The 22,152-nt window shown below is 45.8% G+C and overlaps 1 protein-coding gene across 1 annotated transcript in view; it reads right to left on the bottom strand.

Annotated features, from left to right (window-relative positions):
* Positions 1-6,955, bottom strand: part of LOC124613288 (protein kinase domain-containing protein ppk32) — a 717,316-nt gene extending 710,361 nt beyond the window's left edge. Inside the window, exon 1 of the mRNA XM_047141982.1 lies at positions 6,770-6,955. Coding sequence (XP_046997938.1) covers positions 6,770-6,955 — 186 coding nt within the window. The remainder of the gene's footprint in view (positions 1-6,769) is intronic.
* Between the last annotated feature and the right edge of the window lie 15,197 nt (positions 6,956-22,152).

Raw genomic sequence — 22,152 nt, 5'->3', positions numbered from 1 at the left:
ACGGGATACTACAGCCACCTGTCTGTGTGTATACCGCTATCCCATAACTTTTGTCATCTCAATGTATGCAACCGTTGTATTTCCGAAGGAGATCGAGAAAAAAATCACGCGGCCTCAGGTCAGGATTAAGTTACCTTATTTAGCGAAGCATTCAATGCAGAACGAGTTCACGTTTCGATAAAAATTTAGGGTCAATGTAAGTAAATGTACGCTGTAAGAGTATTTGTGGGAGCTGTACATACTCGTCGCGTTTGCCCTCAAAAGTTTCGTATTGAAATTGCAATTCCATGGGTTTTACGAAATGGTTCTGCTACGGAAAAGCAATGTTCGTCTGGCAACTCGGGACGTTGAATCAGTGTAGCAACGTTTACTGCAATCTGTAGAACTCTCCGAGTACATACACACGCACAAATATAGATGAGCCCAAACATAATGACCACTTCCCAATGTGAGTTTGAATGCCACCTAATTGTGCTGCAGGCATCTAGAGAAGTATTTAGCAGAACACAGACAAATGGGGAACAATTCTAGCGACGGTACGAGTCATAATAAGGAACTCCACTAACAGAAAAAGGGAAGATTATTACGACCATTACTGAATAATGGTGACAAAACCAGCGGCTTTATTTGAATCTAACGTCGTTTATTATTTTTAAAACATGCTAACAGTTTCGACACCACGTGGTGCCATCATCAGGCCACGAAAGTAAACTGCCATGCACAACCGTTTTCAGTTGCAGTGAGCAGAACCGTATACAGGGAGCCAAAATTTATTCGCTACATACGATTTTGTTCCCTGCCCTTGAAAACGGTTGTAGACGGCAGTTTACGTTTGGGGCCCGAAGGTGACAATTTGGTGTCGAAACTGGTAGCAAGTTTTAAAAAGAATAAACGACGTTAGATTGGAATGTATCCGCTGGCTTTGTCATCACTTTTCAAGTACTACGAGTCCGTCAGCAGTCCCACTTGATGGATTACCAGAGATTACGGCCGTTCTCCTTGAACGAGCGTCTCGCAAACGACGAAGCTACTCGGAGTTTTGGGTACTACGGTGGGGAGCATCTTTGGAAAGTGGTTGAAGGGCGGTGGAACCACGAGTAGGCGACGAGATGCTGGACGTCTGTATCTCATCAAAGAATATGAAGATCGGAGCCTTTGACTATTTTATAAAGCAGGAAGGTCGGCGAACTGTGGCAGAACTGACGAGAGAGTACAATGTCGGTGGAGGCATAAACGTTTCGGAGCTCACCGCACGGCGCACTTCGTTGAACTTGGGACACGTTGGCAGACGAGCCAAACGTGTTCCGATGTTGACGGAATTACTAAGTGCGATTGCTCTTGGCAAGGGACTGTCGAGTCTGGACAGTGGATCAACGGAAACGTGTCGCTTGGTCCAGTGAATATCGTTTCTTGTTAGACCAGGTCTGTGGTCGTGACCGTATAGGCCGTATAGGCTGTTATCCAACGGCTGCTGCAAACATGCACTGTGCCACAGACACAAGACGTATTGAGCGGTATTACTTTATGGACATTCATCTGGTCTTTTGTCTGACGCGTGGCAGTGACAGAAGACACCGCCCTGACAGCTGTGGACCACGTGAAGATTATTGCGGACCACCTGCATCCCGTCGTGCTATATGGCTTCCCTAATGACCATGACGTCTTCCAGCAGGATAACGGCCTATGTCGCAAGACTAGAGTCGTGCTACACTGGCTTGAGGAGCGTGGCAGTGAACTCACACTGATGCGTCTGCTACCAAATTCGCTCGAGCTGAGTTCGATGGACGCTGTCGCACGGCAGCTGCTCGCTCACAGACCACCGCAGTGGCTCGCAATTTTTGGGAATTGCAAAGTTATAGACACATACCATCTATTCGTTTTACTACTGATTTATTTCGTATTTAATATATCGATTATTTATTATCGTATTTAATATGTAGATTAACATTTGATATCCCAAAATTTCAAATTATACCAGTTTCTTCTTGAATTCCTATGGCCTACGTTTCACTTCTGCATAAGTCTGTGTTCCAGACATACACCTTCCACCTTCCAAAAATTCTTCTTTTTCATCTGATACCAGTCGAGCTTTTATTGAGGACATGAAAAATTAAGATCAAGAACTCGTCAAATCACGAAAGTCATTACTATGCGTGGGGATGGCTAAAACAGGATAACGTACAATACTCTGAGGCGATTCCACCGCTCGATTCCGACCATCCTTGATGGTGGCATTATGTATGCACATCACATACATACTCCGCCGTCCATCACAATGTGCATGGCAAAGGACACTTTGTACCACTACTAGTTATTCCTCTTGCTGTTCAACTCGCAAATGCGGCGAGGGAAAAACGACTCTCCATTTGCTTCCGTAGGTTCCCAGATCTGATCTTCACGGTCCTTACGCGAGATATACGTTACTGGCTGTAGGATCGTTCTTGCAGTCTGTGGCACACTTCGGTTCTCAACACTTTCTGAACGACGTTTTTGCTAAAAGAACATCATGTTCCCTCCATTTGAGTTCGCTAAGTAACCCCGTAACACTCGCTTACAGATCGAATATGCCGGTAACAAATCTAGCAGCACGCCTCTGAACTGCTTCTAAGTCTTACCTTAATCCGACCGGGAGGGGATTCCAAACACTCGAACAGCACTCAAGGGTTGGTCGCACCTGTGTTCTATCGCTGTCTGCTTTGTAGATGAGCTACGCTCGCCTAAAATTCTAACAATAAACCGAAATTGATCATTCGGCTTCCCCAGTACCACCCTTAAGTGCACGTTTCATTTCATGTTTACAATGTTACGCCTAGATTTTTAATCGATGTCACTGAGTGAAGCTACACACAACTAACACTGTATTCCAACATTACGGGACTGTTTTTCCTACTCATCTGCATTAGCTTACATTCTTCTACATTTACACCAAGCTGCCACTCACAGCAAGAACCAGAAATTTTGTCTAAATCATCTTATACCCTCCTACACTCACTCAAAGACGATACGTTCTCGCACACCAGTCATCAGCGAACTGTCGCACATTATTGCTCAACCTCTCCGACAGATCATTTACTTACACAATGAAAGCAACAAACTGTTATTTCCCTGTCCTCTAATTCACGGTATAATCACACAAATTGATGGCCGTACGATTGTGTTCTGCACGGAAGATGGAATTCCGATCAACGCACAATCACGCCAACAATGGCGTCGGGGCAACTCTCAAATTGAGTATGACGGATAGTCCCACATCCACAATCGCTGTGTACACAGTCAGAGACGGTGCAGAATGCCACACAGACGACGGTTACCAGACTCTCTGAGGTTGAGGCCCACTGGAAGAATGGAAGCAAGACAGTCGCAAACTGATGTGGTTCGATGCTTAATTTGAATCGTTCTGTTTCTCGGACGTGGCGACAGTTTATAGAGACCGAAACTGTGTCCCAAAGACCAGACTAGGGCAGACCACGTGTGACGTCAGAGACAGAGGACCGTTTTTGGCTGTAAGGGCACGACGGTACCGCCTTAGCACTGCACGGCAACTGGCATCTGACCTCGCAGCATCCACTGGACGTGTTGTATCGAGACAAACGGCATACAGAAGGATTCGCCAAATTGGCATTATTGTCGGAGACGTGCTGCATGTGTACGTCTGACGCGTCTTCACAGAAGGGAACGTCTAGATTGGAGTCGTCAACATCCCACCTGGGTAGTCAAACAGTGGGCCAATTTTCTTTTCACAGGTGAGCCCGATTTGATCTTGAGAGTGATTCTTAACAGATTCGTATGTGGAGTGAACATGGAACACTATTTCGGGATCCAAACGTGGTAACAGACCGATACCGAGGAGGATGCCTAATAGTGTGGGCAGGGATTATGTTAATCACTCGAACAGCTCTTCACCGTCAGGTGTCGTGACGAGGCCTTGGGATCTCATGTGCCGTTGTTGCGAGGAGCTGCCGGCTGAGGCTTTGTACTGATGGCCAATAATCATCTACCTCTTAGAGCACAGCTGGTTGATATTTCCTTGGAAACGGAAGGTATTGCACGCATGGGGTGGCCTGCTCGCTCTCCCGATTTGAATCCCATAGACTATGTCTGGGATGCACTAGGGAGACGCGTTGCATCACGTCAGGATCCACCAACCACTCTTCAAGACTTGCGAGCAGCTCTGCAGGAAGAACCGGCATTATTGCTTCATCATGTGACTGATGCCATACACTACTGGCCATTAAAGTTGCTACACTACGAAGATGACGTGCTGCAGTCGCGAAATTTAACCAACAAGAAGAAGATGCTGTGATATGCAAATGATTAGCCTTTCAGAGCATTCACACAAGGTTGTCGCCGGTGCCGACACCTACAACGTGTTGACATGAGGAAAAAAAAATGGTTCAAATGGCTCTGAGCACTATGGGACCCAACTGCTGAGGTCGTAAGTCCCCTAGAACTTAGAACTACTTAAACCTAACTAACCTAAGGACATCACGCACATCCACGCCCGAGGCAGGATTCGAACCTGCGACCGTAGCAGTCGCGCGGTTCCAGACTGTAGCGCCTAGAACCGCTCGGCCACTCCGGCCGGCTGACATGAGGAAATGGCATATACAAACAGCTGTTGACCGGCGTTGCCTGGTGAAACGTTGTTGTGATGCCTCGTGTAAGGAGGAGAAATGCGTAACATCATGTTTCCGACTTTGATAAAGGTCGGAAAGTAGCCTATCGCGATTGCGGTTTATCGTATCGCGACATTGCTGCTCACGTAGGTCGAGATCCAATGACTGTTAGCAAAATATGGACTCGCTGGGTTCAGAAGGGTAATACGGAACGCCGTGCTTGATTCCAACGGCCTCGTATCACTAGAAGTCGAGATGACAGGCATCTTATCAGCATTGCTGTAACGGACCGTGCAGCCATGTCTCGATCCCTGACTCAACAGATGAGGACGTTTGCAAGACAACGACCATCTGCACGAACAGTTCGACGACGTTTGCAGCAGCATGGACAATCAGCTCGGAGACCATGGCTGCGGTTACCCTTGACGCTGCATCACGGACAGGAGAGCCTGCGATAGTGTACTAAACGACGAATCTGGATGCACGAATGGCAAAACGTCATTTTTTCGGATGAATTCAGGTTCTCTTTACAGCATCATGATGGTCGCATCCGAGTTTGGCGACGTCGCGGTTAACGCACATTGGAAACGTGTATTCATCGCCATACTGGCGTATCACCCGGCGTGATGGTATGGGGCGCCATTGGTTACACGTCTCGGTCACCTCTTGTTCGGATTTTCGGCACTTTGAACAGTGGACGTTACGTTTCAGATGTGTTACTACCCATGGCTCTACCCTTCATTCGATCCCAGCGAAACCCTACATTTCAGCAGGATAATGCACGACCGCATATTGCAGGTCCTGTACGGGCCTTTCTGGGTACAGAAAATGTTCGACAGCTACCCTGGCCAGCAAATTCTCCAGATCTCTCCAACTGAAAACATCTGGTCGATGGTGGCCGAGCAACTGGCTCGTCACAATACGCCAGTCACTACTCCTGATGAACTGAGGAAGCTGCGTGGGCAGCTGTACCTGTACACGCCATCCAAGCTCTGTTTGACTCAATGCGTATCAAGGCCGTTATTACGGCCAGAGGTGGTTGTTCTGGGTTCTGAATTCTCAGGATCTATGCACCCAAAGTGCGAGAAAATGTAATCGCATGTCAGTTCTAGTATAATATATTTGTCCAATGAAAACCCTTTTATCATCTGCATTTCTTCTTGGTGTAGCAATTTTAATGGCCAGTGGCGTAATATACAGCATGCCCCGGTAGGTGTATATTGCTGCCAAAGGTGGTCACACCCCAGACTGAACACATTAACAAGTTGTCAAAATTTGTGCGCAAATCCGACATGTTTGAAAAAACGAAGAAAATTATTGTTTATCACTATATATGTTGTAGTTGTTTATGTTCTGTATTGTTTATATTGTTTCTACGTTACAATCACCTGTTTATATTGTATTGTGGCAAAATAAAAACATTCTTGTAAAATTTCTGTTTGATGCTTTAATTTTGGACGCCATCGTATGTAGAGAATAAGAACCCTCCTCTAACTGTTCCCTGGGGCAGTCTCGATGATACCCTTATTTCTGATGAACACTTGCTGTTGAGGACAACGTACTGAGAACCTAATCCGTATACCCGGACCTTCGTTAACAATCTTCAGTGGGGCACCGTGCCAAATGCTTTCCGGAAATCCAGATATAAGGAATTTGCCTGTTACCATTCATCCGTGGATTGCAGAGTATCGTGCGACAAAAGAGGACGGAAGATTTTTCTCTCAAGGAAACATATTTTACTCGGACTTACAATATTCTTATTCTGCAGAAAACCAGTGTTAAGGACACCGACCTGAAATTTTGCATGTCAGTTCCTTTACCCTGGTTATAGACGGGAGTCACCGGCGCTTTTTTCCATTCGTCTGCAACTTGCCACAGGGGGAGAGATTCGCTAGACAAGGAAGCTATGTAAAGGGCCGTTTCGAAGCTGTAAAACCGAACTTGAATTCGTTACGGACCTGGCAACTTATTTGATTTCAACTCTTGCAGTTGCTTTTCGACGCGAGTGACGCCTATTTCTGTGTCGTCCACTCGTGCTACTGACGGTCTGAATCCGGGCATCTGTAATGCATCGGATTTTTTTTTTTTTCTGGAGTCGTGTTCCGACGCGCGTGGGTCAGTGGGGAGCGGTGTAGAGCTCTTGTCGGCTGCACTCTGCGCGTAATGAGCAGCGAGCGCAGGCGGCCGGGCGGGCGCGAGGAGTGCCTCAGAGCACATGCTGGCCGCTTCCCACCCCACGCCGCCTCGCGCAATATCAGCGGCGGGCAGCGCGCGCTAAGCGGTCTGGACGGCTGGAGCTTGGAGGCGCGGCGCTGGAGACAGCGCAGCCCTGCGGCCATTAGGGTCGGCTGCTCTCTGTGGCGTTCCTAGTGCTCCAGCCGCGCCTACACGGAGCACGTGTTTTAAAAGCACAGTCCGCCCCACAGTGCAATCAGTCGCCCTCAGTTTATCTCAACAAGTGCACGTTTTCGCGGTTAAGCGGTAAAGTCGCAGACTTTTTCTTTCTTTTTTAGTCATTATTGTTCAGACTGATTCGATGCGGCTCGCTACGAATTTCTCTCTTGAGCCAACTTCTGTACTGTGTCCAGACTAAGCGCCTGCAACTTTCGCTTCCCGCGAAACAGACCGGTACAGCGGGCCCCGGACCGAGTAGGGGTCAGCCTGGCCGGTCGTCCCGGAAAGGCAGACGCTTCCCAGAGACCACCAGGAGGCTTCCACGGCGCCGCAAGAGGTCGCTACAGCCGCAGACCTCTTTCCTTCCGCTCGACACGCGACTGCAAATAGAGCCGGCCATATCCATGCAGGAGCCTGGCGACACCCCCATCTGCTCCTATTCCTCTACACCTCCCGCCGTTTTGAACCCCCCTCACCCCCTGGTTGCTCCTCTCCTCTCCGATCCCCGCCACCTGCCACGTCTTCACCGTTGTGTCCCCCCTACCCTCCATCTCTACACCCTACATCTCCTTTCCCATGGTGGCTTCCATCAACTCCCCCTCCCGGATGATGCCCTCTCTCCCTCCATTTACCCCTCCTATAAACTCTGATCCTCACTCCCCCTCCTTTCCTCTGTCCTTTTCCCAGGCTCCCTCTCCCCCCCTTCCATCCTCTTTCTTCCTCACCTCCCCTCTCTCTGCACCCTTCACTCCCCCGCGTCCTTTTCCATTTCTCTCCTCTGCCTCCTCTCATTCCCTCTCGCGTCTGCCCTTCTCCCCCTTTATTAGTCCTCTCCCTCCTTGGTTCCCCCCCTTTTCGTTTTTTCCTCTCCTGCCTCCTTGTTTTTTCCCCCTCCTGCAGGTCCCCCCCCCCCCCCCCCCCATCTGCCTTTGGCTCGAGAGTGTCGTCTTTGTGCTGCCACTTTCGTGCAGTGTTCTACAGTGAGTGTTCTACAGTGCGTGTTTTACAGTGAGTGTTCCGTGTTGTGTTTTTTGGGACTTGTTGCGAACGGCCATCATGCTGTCGCTGGGTGTGCCTTTTAACTCTTGCAAACAGAAACCAGACTGCCGCCATGTTTTTTAATTGTGTGTCTACTATTTTACTTGTCTGATTCCTGTGTCTTTTATCTACATTGCCAACCCTTTTGCTTTCTGTTTTAACTTTCCGCAATTTTACGCCATTTTACACTTTAAATCACCATTTTATCGCCTGTTTTTCCTTGTTTCTTTCTTCTTCCTCTATTTAAAAAAAAGTCGGTAGGCTGTAGAGCAGCGTAGTAAGCTGCTGCCAGCCCGCCCCCTTCGGGGGAATTGAAACTCAATAAAGAAAAAAAAAAAAAAAAAACCTGGCGAGGCAGTTCACGCCGAGCGAGTCCACCGGTGTCATCGTAGCCGCCGCGTCATCGTCCACCGCCGCCAGCGTACCGGAGCCATCCTCGCAGGGCCTCTACTCGCCCTCGGACTCAGGTGACGGCAACGTGGACTCCGCGCCGCTCTTCACGAGACGCCCGGGGCTTGGTTTGGTGAAGTTGTATGGGTACTACAGACAGTGTATGTTTCGAAGAATCTCTGATTTAGTTATTGGTAGGCTTGGAGGATCAGTCCTACCCCACGAATATTGTTTTGTAAATTTCGAAGAAAGACTTTAGTTTGAATAAAACCGCTGTAACTCACACTCTGAGATTTTCGTATCCGCGGACGGCGGATATATTATTCTGCATCTCAGAGTAGCATTTGCATTCTACATCCTAAATTATTTGCTGCATGCATTGCTGACTTACTCGACTGCTTTGTCACTCCATGAAGATCTTTGAGCGCGTTTAGTCCAGGCTCCGCCCAATTGTTTCTATCACCTTGGGGTGAAGCGGTTTTATCAAAGGAAATGGAACCACAGGTACCATTCATGAAAGTCGGTTACTTACTGCCAAACGCCTTAAGAAAAAAATGGCTCTGAGCACTATGGGACTTAACATCTATGGTCATCAGTCCCCTAGAACTTACAACTACTTAAACCTAACTAACCTAAGGACATCACACAACAGCCAGTCATCACGAGGCAGAGAAAATCCCTGACCCCGCCGGGAATCGATCCCGGGAACCCGGGCGCGGGAAGCGAGAACGCTACCGCACGACCACGAGCTGCGGACACACCTTAAGAAGAAGAAAGATATTCAAATGTCGTTCCTATATCTGGAAAAGGCCTTCGACCGTGTCCCACATCAGCTTATTTGGCATGCATTACGATCTCACTATGTTCCTAAAGGCTACGTCCGATGGGTCCAACTGCTGTATCGAAATGTCTTCAGCAATGTCCGATGTGCAGTAGGAACATCACCCCCTTTTACAATCAATGTCTGAGTACATCAACTTTCAGCACTGTCACCTCTATCAGTTATCCTCTGTATGGACACTGTGACATACGACCTACAGTCACAGTAACTTCTAACGATGTTTTACTGGTAAGACAACACCGTGAAGATCTCCAGGAACAGACGTAGCAATGGGATCAATGACTTGGCATGTTTGGCCTTCGACTGAATGTCACGAAGAGAGAATACATGGTGTGTGGTGTTCAAACTGATGGCAGATCCCCTGGAGAAAGTGGAGCAATTCAAGTATCTTGACTCACTCGTATGCAGTGACGCTGTAAATCTACCGGATGTCAGTCCACTTGTTAACACGGCCTGGATAAAATGGCTCCATGTGACCGGCGTCCTGTGTGATCGCCTATGCCTTTCCGCCTTAAGTAAAAGGTTTATAGGACTGTAGTACGCCCAGTCGCACTTTGTGGGTAGGAGTGTTGGCCAACGACAACGTAGCATGAGCAGGCTCTCCATGTGGCGGAAATGCCTATGCTCCGACTGTACCTTGGCCTGTCCGATTTGACCATGCAACAAACTTCGACGTTCAACGGCCACATGGACATGCACCCGCCTCAGACAAACTACGGGAAAGCAGGTTAAGACGGCACGGACACGTCATGTGCAGTAAAGCAGACTCGGTGGCAAGAACAACTATGCACCTGGACATAAATGGCCGACGATCTCGTGGTAGACCCAAGACACGATGGATGGTTTAAAATTGTTACTGGTGAGCCTCTAATTACATATTTATAGAAATAGTTTCCACACAAGATAACAGAAGCTAGCCTTCTCAAATCCGCTATGGTGGGTAAATTTATTCACATTGGCAGAGGCTTAACATTTCCTTTACTCCTGATTGAGTTTTACATGCGGTCACTATTTTCTATCACATTTTCTGGCAATTAGAATGAATCACGAAGATCTGCTCCACGATTTCCCTATCACTGGACTGGACCTATGAGGTGCCTTCTCGCGGTATTTCAGAAAAGATAACTTCTGAGTCACCAGTATTGCCGCATTTGGGATGAGAAGTGGCTAATTACAACAGTAATGATTTTGACCGTATAAATTTGTGTGTTACGCAGAAATTAGAGGAACACTACAGAAGCATAAATACTAAAGTGGTAGCTCTTGCCTTTCACAAGCTTACTTTCCTTGTAACAGTGGTATTATTACACAGGCTAACTCCCTTTTTGGCAGCAACTTCTTGGTTTTTCATTCTGGCCCACAATTAGGTCTTAATACGTACATCAAAAAGTTTGGCATCACCCCGGTTCCCAGAACTCCTGGAGATATACGTTGACTGTTGGTATTGTGTCACAGACACAGTCCCTTTGACTGTTCAGAGATGTCACTAAACCCACCCAAAGAAGTGAACAACTATGCATGAGCAGCGCCTATTAGATGGAGGGGGTCCGACAGCCGATCACTTCCAGCCATTCCACCAGGAAGGAGGTACATGACTGGTTTGCAGATCAATCATGCCTGGACAGTCAATACCGCGATTCGACCGCGTCCGCATTGTTACTTTGTGCCAGGCCGAACTCTCAACAAGGGAAGTGCCCAGGCGTCTCGGAGTGAACCAAAACGATGTTGTTCGGACACGGAGGAGGTACAGAGAGACAGGAACTGTCGATGACATGCCTCGCTCAGGTCGACAAAGGGCTACTACTGCAGTGTATGACCGCTACCTATGGCTCGGAGGAACCCTGACAGCAACGCCACCATCTTGAATGATGCTTTTCTCGGAGCCACATATCAAAATTTCTCTCCTTCAGTAAAAGATCTAGGAGTGGTAATAAATGAAAATCCAAATTGGATTGAGCACATAACTGCAATACGCAAGAAGACATCAGCATCTCTCCATGCCCTACAAAAATATAAAAACCTTTTCCCTCTTGATCTGAAAAAGGAACTTCTAAAACACTTTTACTTCCAATTGTTGATTAAGAGGCTGTTATCCTGCAAGGCATTTCCCAGGACAGCTCACGGCACCTGTAACTGGTTATGAGAACCTGAGTTCGTTATATCTGTGCTGTTCGACTAGTTGATCGCAATTCACCATCATATGCACAACTGTCCTGGCGTCCTTTCTACTGTCTTAAGAACGTGCACTGTCCCCCATATCTCTCATGGGCATTAACGCTCTTAACAATACAGTAGAGGCACCCGTTCCCAGAATCATTTCTGTCCCACTCCATCGTTTAGGCACTTTCTCGAAATCTTTCTCGGTAGCAGGAACATGATTCAGATAAGCTACCGCATTATATTAGAGAACTGAACAACATTTATAACTTAAGAAGATAGTTACACAGCTACTAAAGCATAAATAGCGATTGTAACTGCTCCTCTACACATCTTTAACTCTTGAACATCCTTCTTTGCAACCACATTTTCCTCATTTTCCAGTATTCTCTGCTGGTGCAGTCTCCTTAAATTTCCTTTCCTCAAATCACGCTATATCAAAAGACATATGTTTTGTACACCTATAAATTCTTTTCATATCTGCGACAATTGTTATTATTATTATTATTATTATTACTGTTACCAGTATTAGTGGCAGCAGGAGTAGTACACATACTACCAGTATGAACTTTATTAGTTCATAGTCAGTATTATTTACCCACATTGTCACTACAGTCACTTAAATCATTTCAATATTTGATGTCCATTGACACTGTTATTTTCTGGGAAACTATGATTTCAAAAAGGTAATGTATGTGTGGAATCCTAGTACGATGCAAAAGAGGGCCTGATGACTATAATCAGATGAGGTTCAACAAATAAAAAATTAAAATGATATATAACAGCTGTTTGGAGGATATTCTTACAATACTGGCCATTAAAATTGCTAAACCACGAAGATGACGTGCTACAGACGCGAAATTTAACCGACAGGAAGAAGATGCTGTGATATGCAAATGATTAGCTTTTCATAGCATTCACACAAAGTTGGCGCCGGTGGCGACACCTACAACGTGCTGACATGAGGAACGTTTCCAACCGATTTCTCATACACAGATAGCAGTTGACCGGCGTTGCCTGGTGAACCGTTGTTGCGATGCCTCGTGTAAGGAGGAGAAATGTGTACCATCACGTTTCCGACTTTGATAAAGGTCGGATTGTAGCCTGTCGCGATTGCAGTTTATCGTATCGCGACATTGCTGCTCGCGTTGGTCGAGATCCAATGACTGTCAGCAGAATATGGAATCGGTGGGTTGAGGAGGATAATACGGAACGCCGTGCTGGATGCCAATGGCCTCTTATCACTAGCAGTCGAGATGACAGGCATCTTATCCGCACGGCTGTAACGGATCGTGCAGCCACGTCTCGATCGCTGAGTCGACAGATGGGGACGTTTGCACGGCAACAACCATCTGCACGAGCAGTTCGACGACGTTTGCAGCAGCATGGACTATCAGCTGCGGTTACCCTTGACGCTGCATCACAGACGGGAGCGCCTGCGATGGTGTACTCAACTTCGAACACCGTCATTTTTTCGGATGAATCCAGGTTCTGTTTACAGCATCATGATTGTCGCATCCGTGTTTGTCGACATCGCGGTGAACGCACATTGGAAGCGTGTATTCGTCGTCGCCATAGTGGCGTATCACCCCGCGTGATGGTATGGGGTGCCATTGGTTACACATCTCGGTCACCTCTTGTTCGCATTGACGGCTCTTTGAACAGTGTACGTTACATTTCAGGTGTGTTACTACCCGTGGCTCTACTCTTCATTCGATCCCTGCGAAACTCTACATTTCAGCAGGATAATGCACGACCGCATGTTGCAGGTCCTGTACGGGCCTTTCTGGATACAGAAAATGTTCGACTGTTGCCCTGGCCAACACATTCTCCAGATCTCTCACCAATTGAAAACGTCTGGTCAATGGTGGCCGAGCAACTGGCTCGTCACAATACGCCAGTCACTACTCCTGATAAACTGTGGTATCGTATTCAAGCTGCATGGGCAGCTGTACCTGTACACGCCATCCAAGCTCTGACTCAATGCCCAGGCGTATCAAGGCCGTTATTACGGCCAGAGGTGGTTGTTCTGGGTACTGATTTCTCAGGATCTATGCACCCTAATTGCGTGAGAATGTGATCACATGTCAATTCTAGTATAATATAGTTGTCCAATGAATACCCGTTTATCATCTGCATTTCTTCTTGCTGTAGCAATTTTAATGGCCAGTAGTGTAATTCTTCAGTTAAAGAGGTTTATAGTGAGTAAAATTCCGAATAGTTTACTCGTTGCTATCCAGGTACGATGTGAATCGTGAAAACTCGCTTTTCCGTTGATGAATTCTACATGATGTTGCAAATTCTATGGTGTGCAGCGTCGAATGTTTCATTCAGTGACAGCGTTATTTTAGTAGTTACGTTAAATATCGATCACAGCTGCAAACTGTACGGTGGTTACCAGTCTAGAAGTGCACGCACATTGACGAGGTCCTGTTTGCTGCCGCGGCGGCCCGTAGCGGTTTCAGTTGCGGAAGGCCACGTAACGGGCGAGCAAGAGTGGTGTGATCGCCAGCAACAGGTGTTGTGCTGACGCCGACCCGCGGTAAGTGGGGTGTGTGTCGCCGCAGAGCCACCCCGCAGGTGGGCCGCCTTCGGCGATGTGCGTTGCCTGCTGGTGCGCTCACGTGGGCGTCCCGCGCTTCTGCGTACTCGACGGTGCCATCGAGTACACAACATTAACTGTGGCGAATGTGACACTTCCTACATTGGACAGATGGGCAGTTCATTTAACACGAGGTTCAGGGAAATCCTCTTCCTACGACAGCAATGCTGCGTCATTTAACTTTCACCTGCATTTTTTATTTATTTATTTATTTATTGTTCCGTGGGACGAAATTAAGGGAAGTCTCCATGGTCATGGAACGAGTCAATACATGAAATTATAAAACTATAGAAGAAACAGATAAAATAAACACAAGAAACGTATTCAGACGACAATTCGTAATAAAGAAAATCAACAATGTAACACTTGAATTTGCTTAATTTTTCAGCTCTTCCAGGAGCTCCTCGACAGAATAGGAGTGAGCCATGAGGAAACTCTTCAGTTTAGACTTACAAGCGTTTGGGCTACTGCTAAGATTTTTGAGTTCTTGTGGTAGCTTATTGAAAATGGATGCAGCTGAATAGTGCACTCCTTTCTGCACAAGAGTCAAGGAAGTGGGTTCCACATGCAGATTTGATTTCTGCCTATTATTAGCTGAGTGAAAGCTGCAAACTCTTGGGGATAAGCTAATATTGCTAACAGACGACATTAAAGAAAATACATACTGTGAGGGCAATGTCAGAATTCCCAGACTATTGAATAGGGGTCGACAAGAGGTTCTCGAACTTACACCACATATAGCTCGAACAGCCCGTTTTTGAGCCAAAAATACCATTTTTGAATCAGAAGAATTACCTCAAAAAATAATACCATATGACATAAGCGTATGAAAATATGCGAAGTAGACTACTTTTCGTGTTGAACTGTCACTTATTTCAGATACTGTTGTAATGGTAAATAAAGCAGTATTTAGTTCCTGAACAAGATCCTGAACATGGGCTCTCCACAACAGCTTACTATCTGTCCGACCGCCTAGTGAGAGCCACGTCGCTATAGACAATCGTCACTTTGTTTCCGTTTTCTGTCGTTTTCAGCTGCTTCAAATTTCATGGAAGTATGCTCCGTCTTTGCAACTAAATGATAGGTAGTTCTGTTTTTGCCATACACATTTAGCTTGTTTTCTTTACGAACCATCGTCAGTGACGTGTAATAAATGTTTGTTTTTATATGCACTCAACCGCCAAAGAAACTGGCATAGGCATGCGTATTCAAATGCAGAGATACGTGAACAGACAGCAATGTGGTCGGCAACGCCTTTATAAGACAAAAAATGCCTGGGTCGGTTGTTAGACCGGTTACTGCAGCTACATTAGACTGAAGTGAGTTTTAACGTGTTGTAATTGTCGGCGCACGAGCAATTTCCGAGGCAGCGGTGAACTGGGGATTTTCCCGTGCCACCATACCACGAGTGTACCGTGAATTTCAGGAATCCGCTAAAACAGCAAACCTCCGATATTGCTGCGGTCGGAAAAAGATGTTGCAAGAACGAGACCAACGACGACCGAAGAGAATCGTTCAACGTGACAGAAGTGCAACTCTTCCGCAAATGGTTGAGGATTTGAATGCTGGGCCATCAACAGCTTCAGCGTGTGAACCATTCAACGAAACATCATCGACATGGGCTTTCGGAGTCAAAACCCCCTTCGTGTACCCTTGATGACTCCATGACACAAAACTGTACGTTTCTCTTTTACTCATCAACAATGACATTGGACTGTTGATGACAGGAAACATGTTGCCTGGTCGGACGAGTCTCGTTTCGAATTGTATCGAGCGGATGGACGTATACAGATATGGAGACAACCTCATGAATCCATGGACCCTGCATTTCAGCAGCGGACTGTTCAAGCTGGGGAGGCTCTGCAATGGTTTTAGGGCGTGTGCAGTTGGAGTGCTATAGGACCCCTGATACCTCTAGATACGACTCTGACAGGTGACATTTACGTAAGCACCCTGTCTGAACATGTGCATCCATTCAAGTCCATTCTGCATTCCGGCGTTCTTGAGCAATCCCAGTAGGACAATGCTACACCCCACATGTCCAGAATTGCTACAGAGTGGCTCCAGGAACATACTTCTGAGTTTAAACACTTCCGCTGCCCACCAGAATCCTCACACACACACACACACACACACACACACACACACACACACACACACACACACACATATATATATATATATATATATATATATATATATATATATATATTGTGTTATGTAGTAGTTAAAAGTATATTACTATGTTACGTTTTCTCATGTTATTTTCTGTTTCTCAAGCTAGAAACACTTTTTCAGCATAACTTTCGTGAGTTTAAGTTACAACATGTACTATGTTGTTAATCCATGTTTGTCTTCCTGGAGTGTGTTTATTTGGACTCCATACTCCAAATGGCCGATTTTCAGCGATTTCCGCCCACATTTATCACAACACTTCGCTTGCACTTTTCGCTTTGTGTTGTACGTTTGTGTCTTTACAGTGTGTAGCGTTAACAAATGTTGCTGCACGTTCATCTTTTGTCTTTTGTATGTGTTGCGTATGTGTGGTTTGATATCTGTTCATACGTCTTGTATGTGTTTCTGTGTTTTTTAATGCGTGAATGTGTTACTCTTTGTGTGTGTGTGTGTGTGTGTGTGTGTGTGTGTGTGTGTGTGTGTGTGTGAGAGAGAGAGAGAGAGAGAGAGAGAGAGTATTAACTGATTATTATGGGTATGTTTTATATTTCTGTTTGTTGTTGATTTCGTGACTGACATGACCAGTGACTTATCGCTTATACTGATTTAGTCATTGATTTCTTTCTTTCTCTTCGTTCATGAGTTTTCCTGGAATGTCAGGAGTTTTTTTGTTGCGATTGTTCACTCTAGTAACTTCCATATCCTGTTCCATGTTGTATGGTTCATGTCCATGTTGTTTCAGGTATTCAGCAAAGATAGAATGGTTGTTTTCATACTTCCAGTTTCTTACACGTTCCTGTTATCAACTTCTGGAATTTCTATTTATCACTCCCAGATATACTGATTCACTTTCTTCATATTGTAAATGTGATGTAACCGGTCCTTGGTATTTATCCGGTTTGCCCCTTATTGTTTGTAAATGTGACTGGAGTGTTTTTCCTGTTCCGTAAGCCATCTCTAATCTTTGTTTCTTCAGTATATTTGCTATTCTGTGTATTTATTTGTGTCTGTATGCTATAGATAATGATGATGCAAAAGGGGATAAGAGGTGTCTCATTAGTATTTTCGAAGAAATCGAGATTTATAACCACTTAAATAAATACCTATAAAAGATACCAAACGTAAGAACAAAGTTGAAAAACAGACTCCTCTTAGACGATTTCTATACAGCATTGAACGATTTGTAACTGGTTTTTTCCCTTGTTTTTGGAGAGGGGATATCGTTATCTTATTTTTATTGTGGACCTCCATGTCACAGATAGTATAGAACGTAAAAAAAAGAATACATTTAAAGCACCATGAAGGGAACTGTCACCTTAAAAATGTTGCGAGAGTTGCCATCGAAAAAATGGTGTGTTCTTGGAGAGAAAAAGATATAGCGTTTAGTAGGGAAGCAGGGTGTGGGAAGAAGTCTGGATGACTGATAGATTGTATCGATGGAGAAGAAGTGAGTGTTAGAGAGACAGAAACATAGGATTAGCTAGGGGTGATGGGACTGTCACGTGAAGGAGAAACTGAGTAGAGAAAGATTGGAAGGTAAGTGGAAAAAGAGCAGCGAAAACTGAGGAGAGAGAAGAAAGAGAGCCCCAGTGATGTGAGCTGTGTGGGGTTGCTACCGTGTGTAATGTCAGAAAGGCTTTCATTGCCCGAGAGAGTGAGACGCGTGAAATTTTGTTAGGAGAGAATGTTAGGCCAACAAAACTAAGAGTCCTACCTTCAAAAAATAATTGGAGTTCTGTAAACTGTTTTAATCTCTGAAGTAGGCCTCTGGTATGATTAATTTGAGTCTACCTGGATTCCTGTGTCGAGCATGTCTTGATGAAAAGAAAACCACCAAAATTTCGGACTTTTCCGTCTTTTTTCCATCTAAGCGTATGATCGAAACACCCAAAGTTACCAATAAATTATGCAACTACGGAGACGCTGTTTGATGAAATTTTCCTCTACTGAAGCCACGTCAGAGAACAGCTATTTTCACATTTTTCGAAAAAGGTCCTTTAGTCGCTCTGAAACGTGCAGCTTCTCAGAATTGTCCAATGTGACACGAAATTTTGTGGGAGAAGTGCTGTAAGGCAGTAGACTGTGAAATTTAAAAGAAGACATAGTTCCTATCTCTAACGTGTATGACATCTAAAACCACAATGCGATACAAGTACATCCCTAATAACGGTGAAACGATTTTTCACAGATTTGCGTTCCACAAAGGTCCAATGAAGAGCTTCAGGACTGTTTAACTACAAGCTGGCCCATGTCATGTATCTATGTCTGACGACACAGCTCTGCGAAAAGCACAAAAAAACTGCGTTTTACAAGTTGTTTGACGCCTTTGAAGATACAACTGACTTCGAAAGGTGGGAATTGGTTATAGATGGAGGATTTCTTTCGCGTAGAGTGGCATTGACTGCAAAAGAATTATTTTCTTCTGCAATTAAATAGTGTGTAGATTACATCAAGCGTTGTTACGGCAGGAAGGTCACGATTGTGTTGATGGACACCCTGATGTGACGAGTGACAGGAGCACGAAAGCAGTTGAGCAGAGCCACCAAAGTAGCTGCTCCTAGTGGCGCGTTTGAGGAAACAACATTAGTAAACATGGAAAATGATTTGTTTCTGGCGAACGAACAAAATAAACAGCGCCTCATTACCTTACGGACAGAACAACTCTAGGGTCACCATTTCGGTGTTCAACAAGCCACTGGGGACGCCGGTGCTCTGCTGGTAGCTACTGCTGTTTGCGTTACTCGGCGAACTGACTGCGTTGTTGTAGATAGAGAGGACACCGACCTTCATGTGATTCTGAAAGCTTCAGCCCCGCATTTTTTTCTGGTGAAGGCAGACAAAAGCAGACAAGGCGGTGCAGTCTACAACCTCCTACATTTGAACACTTTTAATTAACATTTTCGGAACAGTGATCAAAATTTTTTTTAAATTTCAGTCTCGATCACACCACGTATGCTTGAAGAACATAGGTTTTATGATCTCTTTGACGAAATTCTATGAACACGTATGTACTCTTTTGTTCAGAAAATCATAGGACCCAGTTCTATCCATGGCAGAAATGTACCTTAGAACAGTACATAAATATTTATATCACAATCTTAAACTTCCAACTAGAAATATTACGAAATATAACTCCATTTTTAATAAATCAGTTTTATGACATTTAAAAAAAATGTATGTAATATCATACCACTATGCAGCTGATCATTCCATTATTACATATATCTCCAATGCCAAATAATGTTAGTATAAGACAGACAGACTGAATCTAGCATAGGTGTATACTTGCAGTCAAGTCACAACTCACATATCGATATGATGCCACAATGCCAAAGACCTTCACAACATCGTTGACTTTGAAACCATTGTGGTAGTACCACCTTAGCCCACAGAGGGCACACTGAGTCTATATCGTCCGTACAGTTATTTTTAAAACTTTTCATTGACATTTTATACAATATTTAAGTAGTTCCATGGTTGTAAAGAAATATTTTATACGTAACTATTTTCATATTGTTATTGTACTTTGTTTTTTTTACGTTTTGACGATTATGTGAACCTGTTTTACACTGATTGGTTGACGTGAGGTAGAGGGAGAAGAGGTAGGCTGAGCATCTTCGTATTTAAGCGTATGCCCGTCACTTACTGGCACCAGTTGACACCACAGCAGCTGAGAAGAGTGATCCACCTACCATCTTCGAAGGTTGCCATGGATATAACAAGTCTTATTGTATTTTATCCTTATAACCATTTTGTTATATTTTATTGTCAATCTAGTAAGTTTTCTATTACTTTCTAAATTAAATTACGGGTCTAATGGTGGTCATGTGATATGACCGAAACCAATGTTCTTGAAGCATACGTGGTGTGATCAAGACAGAATTTTTGAAAGAAAAATTCCTAAATTTGAGGTCGTCTCGAGTATTGAAAGACAACTCTCTGTTCTTACACGCTGGGACACGATTTCGTCGTTTTTCGGCAAACGAAAACCGGCAATCCTCGAAGCAATGGAGACGAAAAACAATCTACAGAAAGCAGCAGAGATATTCAGCAATTTCAGTACTTTTCCTGATGAGACTAAGTTCATAACAGCGCTACTGAATCGCTACTGAATCTTTGGAAAACGATATCATTCACCTTCGCCTCTTTGCCTCTTACAGAAGCAGCTGCTTGGCAACGTTCCCTGAGGAGGTATCTGCAGGTGAAAGCTTGGAAAAAGAACCAACTAGATTCATTGCGACCGATGCGTAGGCTTCAGAATTCAACATCTTGTCAATTATAAGTACTAAAGTGGCTGCAAACGCAGGACTGTTGGAAACCATTTACTGCATTTACGGGACAGGGTGCTTGGCCGTTGTTCCTGCAGGGAAATCGACATTAAGTGTACCACCGTTTGAAAACAATGCAAAGGCCAACCCTGCACCAATGTTCCAACTGACATGTCTATTATTGAGGAGTGTGACACAGGTAATGACGTTTTTGTGGAGGGAAGAGCGATCCCAGCCAGGATATGAATACGGAAGAATGGGACGAATTAGACGTATTATTATTTGGACCCTCATCCTCTAAGCGTACAAAGTGGTAGTGGTGTACGATTAAGAAAACGGATAGTATAAAGCCAAACATTAATCTTTTACTCGAAGTGAAGCTACATATTTTAATTGTACACTCCTGGAAATGCAAAAAAGAACACATTGACACCGGTGTGTCAGACCTACCATACTTGCTCCGGACACTGCGAGAGGGCTGTACAAGCAATGATCACACGCACGGCACAGCGGACACACCAGGAACCGCGGTGTTGGCCGTCGAATGGCGCTAGCTGCGCAGCATTTGTGCACCGCCGCCGTCAGTGTCAGCCAGTATGCCGTGGCATACGGAGCTCCATCGCAGTCTTTAACACTGGTAGCATGCCGCGACAGCGTGGACGTGAACCGTATGTGCAGTTGACGGACTTTGAGCGAGGGCGTATAGTGGGCATGCGGGAGGCCGGGTGGACGTATCGCCGAATTGCTCAACACGTGGGGCGTGAGGTCTCCACAGTACATCGATGTTGTCGCCAGTGGTCGGCGGAAGGTGCACGTGCCCGTCGACCTGGGACCGGACCGCAGCGACGCACGGATGCACGCCAAGACCGTAGGATCCTACGCAGTGCCGTAGGGGACCGCACCGCCACTTCCCAGCAAATTAGGGACACTGTTGCTCCTGGGGTATCGGCGAGGACCATTCGCAACCGTCTCCATGAAGCTGGGCTACGGTCCCGCACACCGTTAGGCCGTCTTCCGCTCACGCCCCAACATCGTGCAGCCCGCCTCCAGTGGTGTCGCGACAGGCGTGAATGGAGGGACGAATGGAGACGTGTCGTCTTCAGCGATGAGAGTCGCTTCTGCCTTGGTGCCAATGATGGTCGTATGCGTGTTTGGCGCCGTGCAGGTGAGCGCCACAATCGGGACTGCATACGACCGAGGCACACAGGACCAACACCCGGCATCATGGTGTGGGGAGCGATCTCCTACACTGGCCGTACACCACTGGTGATCGTCGAGGGGACACTGAATAGTGCACGGTACATCCAAACCGTCATCGAACCCATCGTTCTACCATTCCTAGACCGGCAAGGGAACTTGCTGTTCCAACAGGACAATGCACATCCGCATGTATCCCGTGCCACCCAACGTGCTCTAGAAGGTGTAAGTCAACTACCCTGGCCAGCAAGATCTCCGGATCTGTCCCCCATTGAGCATGTTTGGGACTGGATGAAGCGTCGTCTCAAGCGGTCTGCACGTCCAGCACGAACGCTGGTCCAACTGAGGCGCCAGGTGGAAATGGCATGGCAAGCCGTTCCACAGGACTACATCCAGCATCTCTACGATCGTCTCCATGGGAGAATAGCAGCCTGAATTGCTGCGAAAGGTGGATATACACTGTACTAGTGCCGA

This window comes from Schistocerca americana, chromosome 4, assembly GCF_021461395.2.
Source record: "Schistocerca americana isolate TAMUIC-IGC-003095 chromosome 4, iqSchAmer2.1, whole genome shotgun sequence".
Classification (NCBI taxonomy): domain Eukaryota; kingdom Metazoa; phylum Arthropoda; class Insecta; order Orthoptera; family Acrididae; genus Schistocerca; species Schistocerca americana.
Note: the sequence above shows the minus strand (reverse complement) of the source record. Positions and strands in the feature narration are given on the sequence as shown.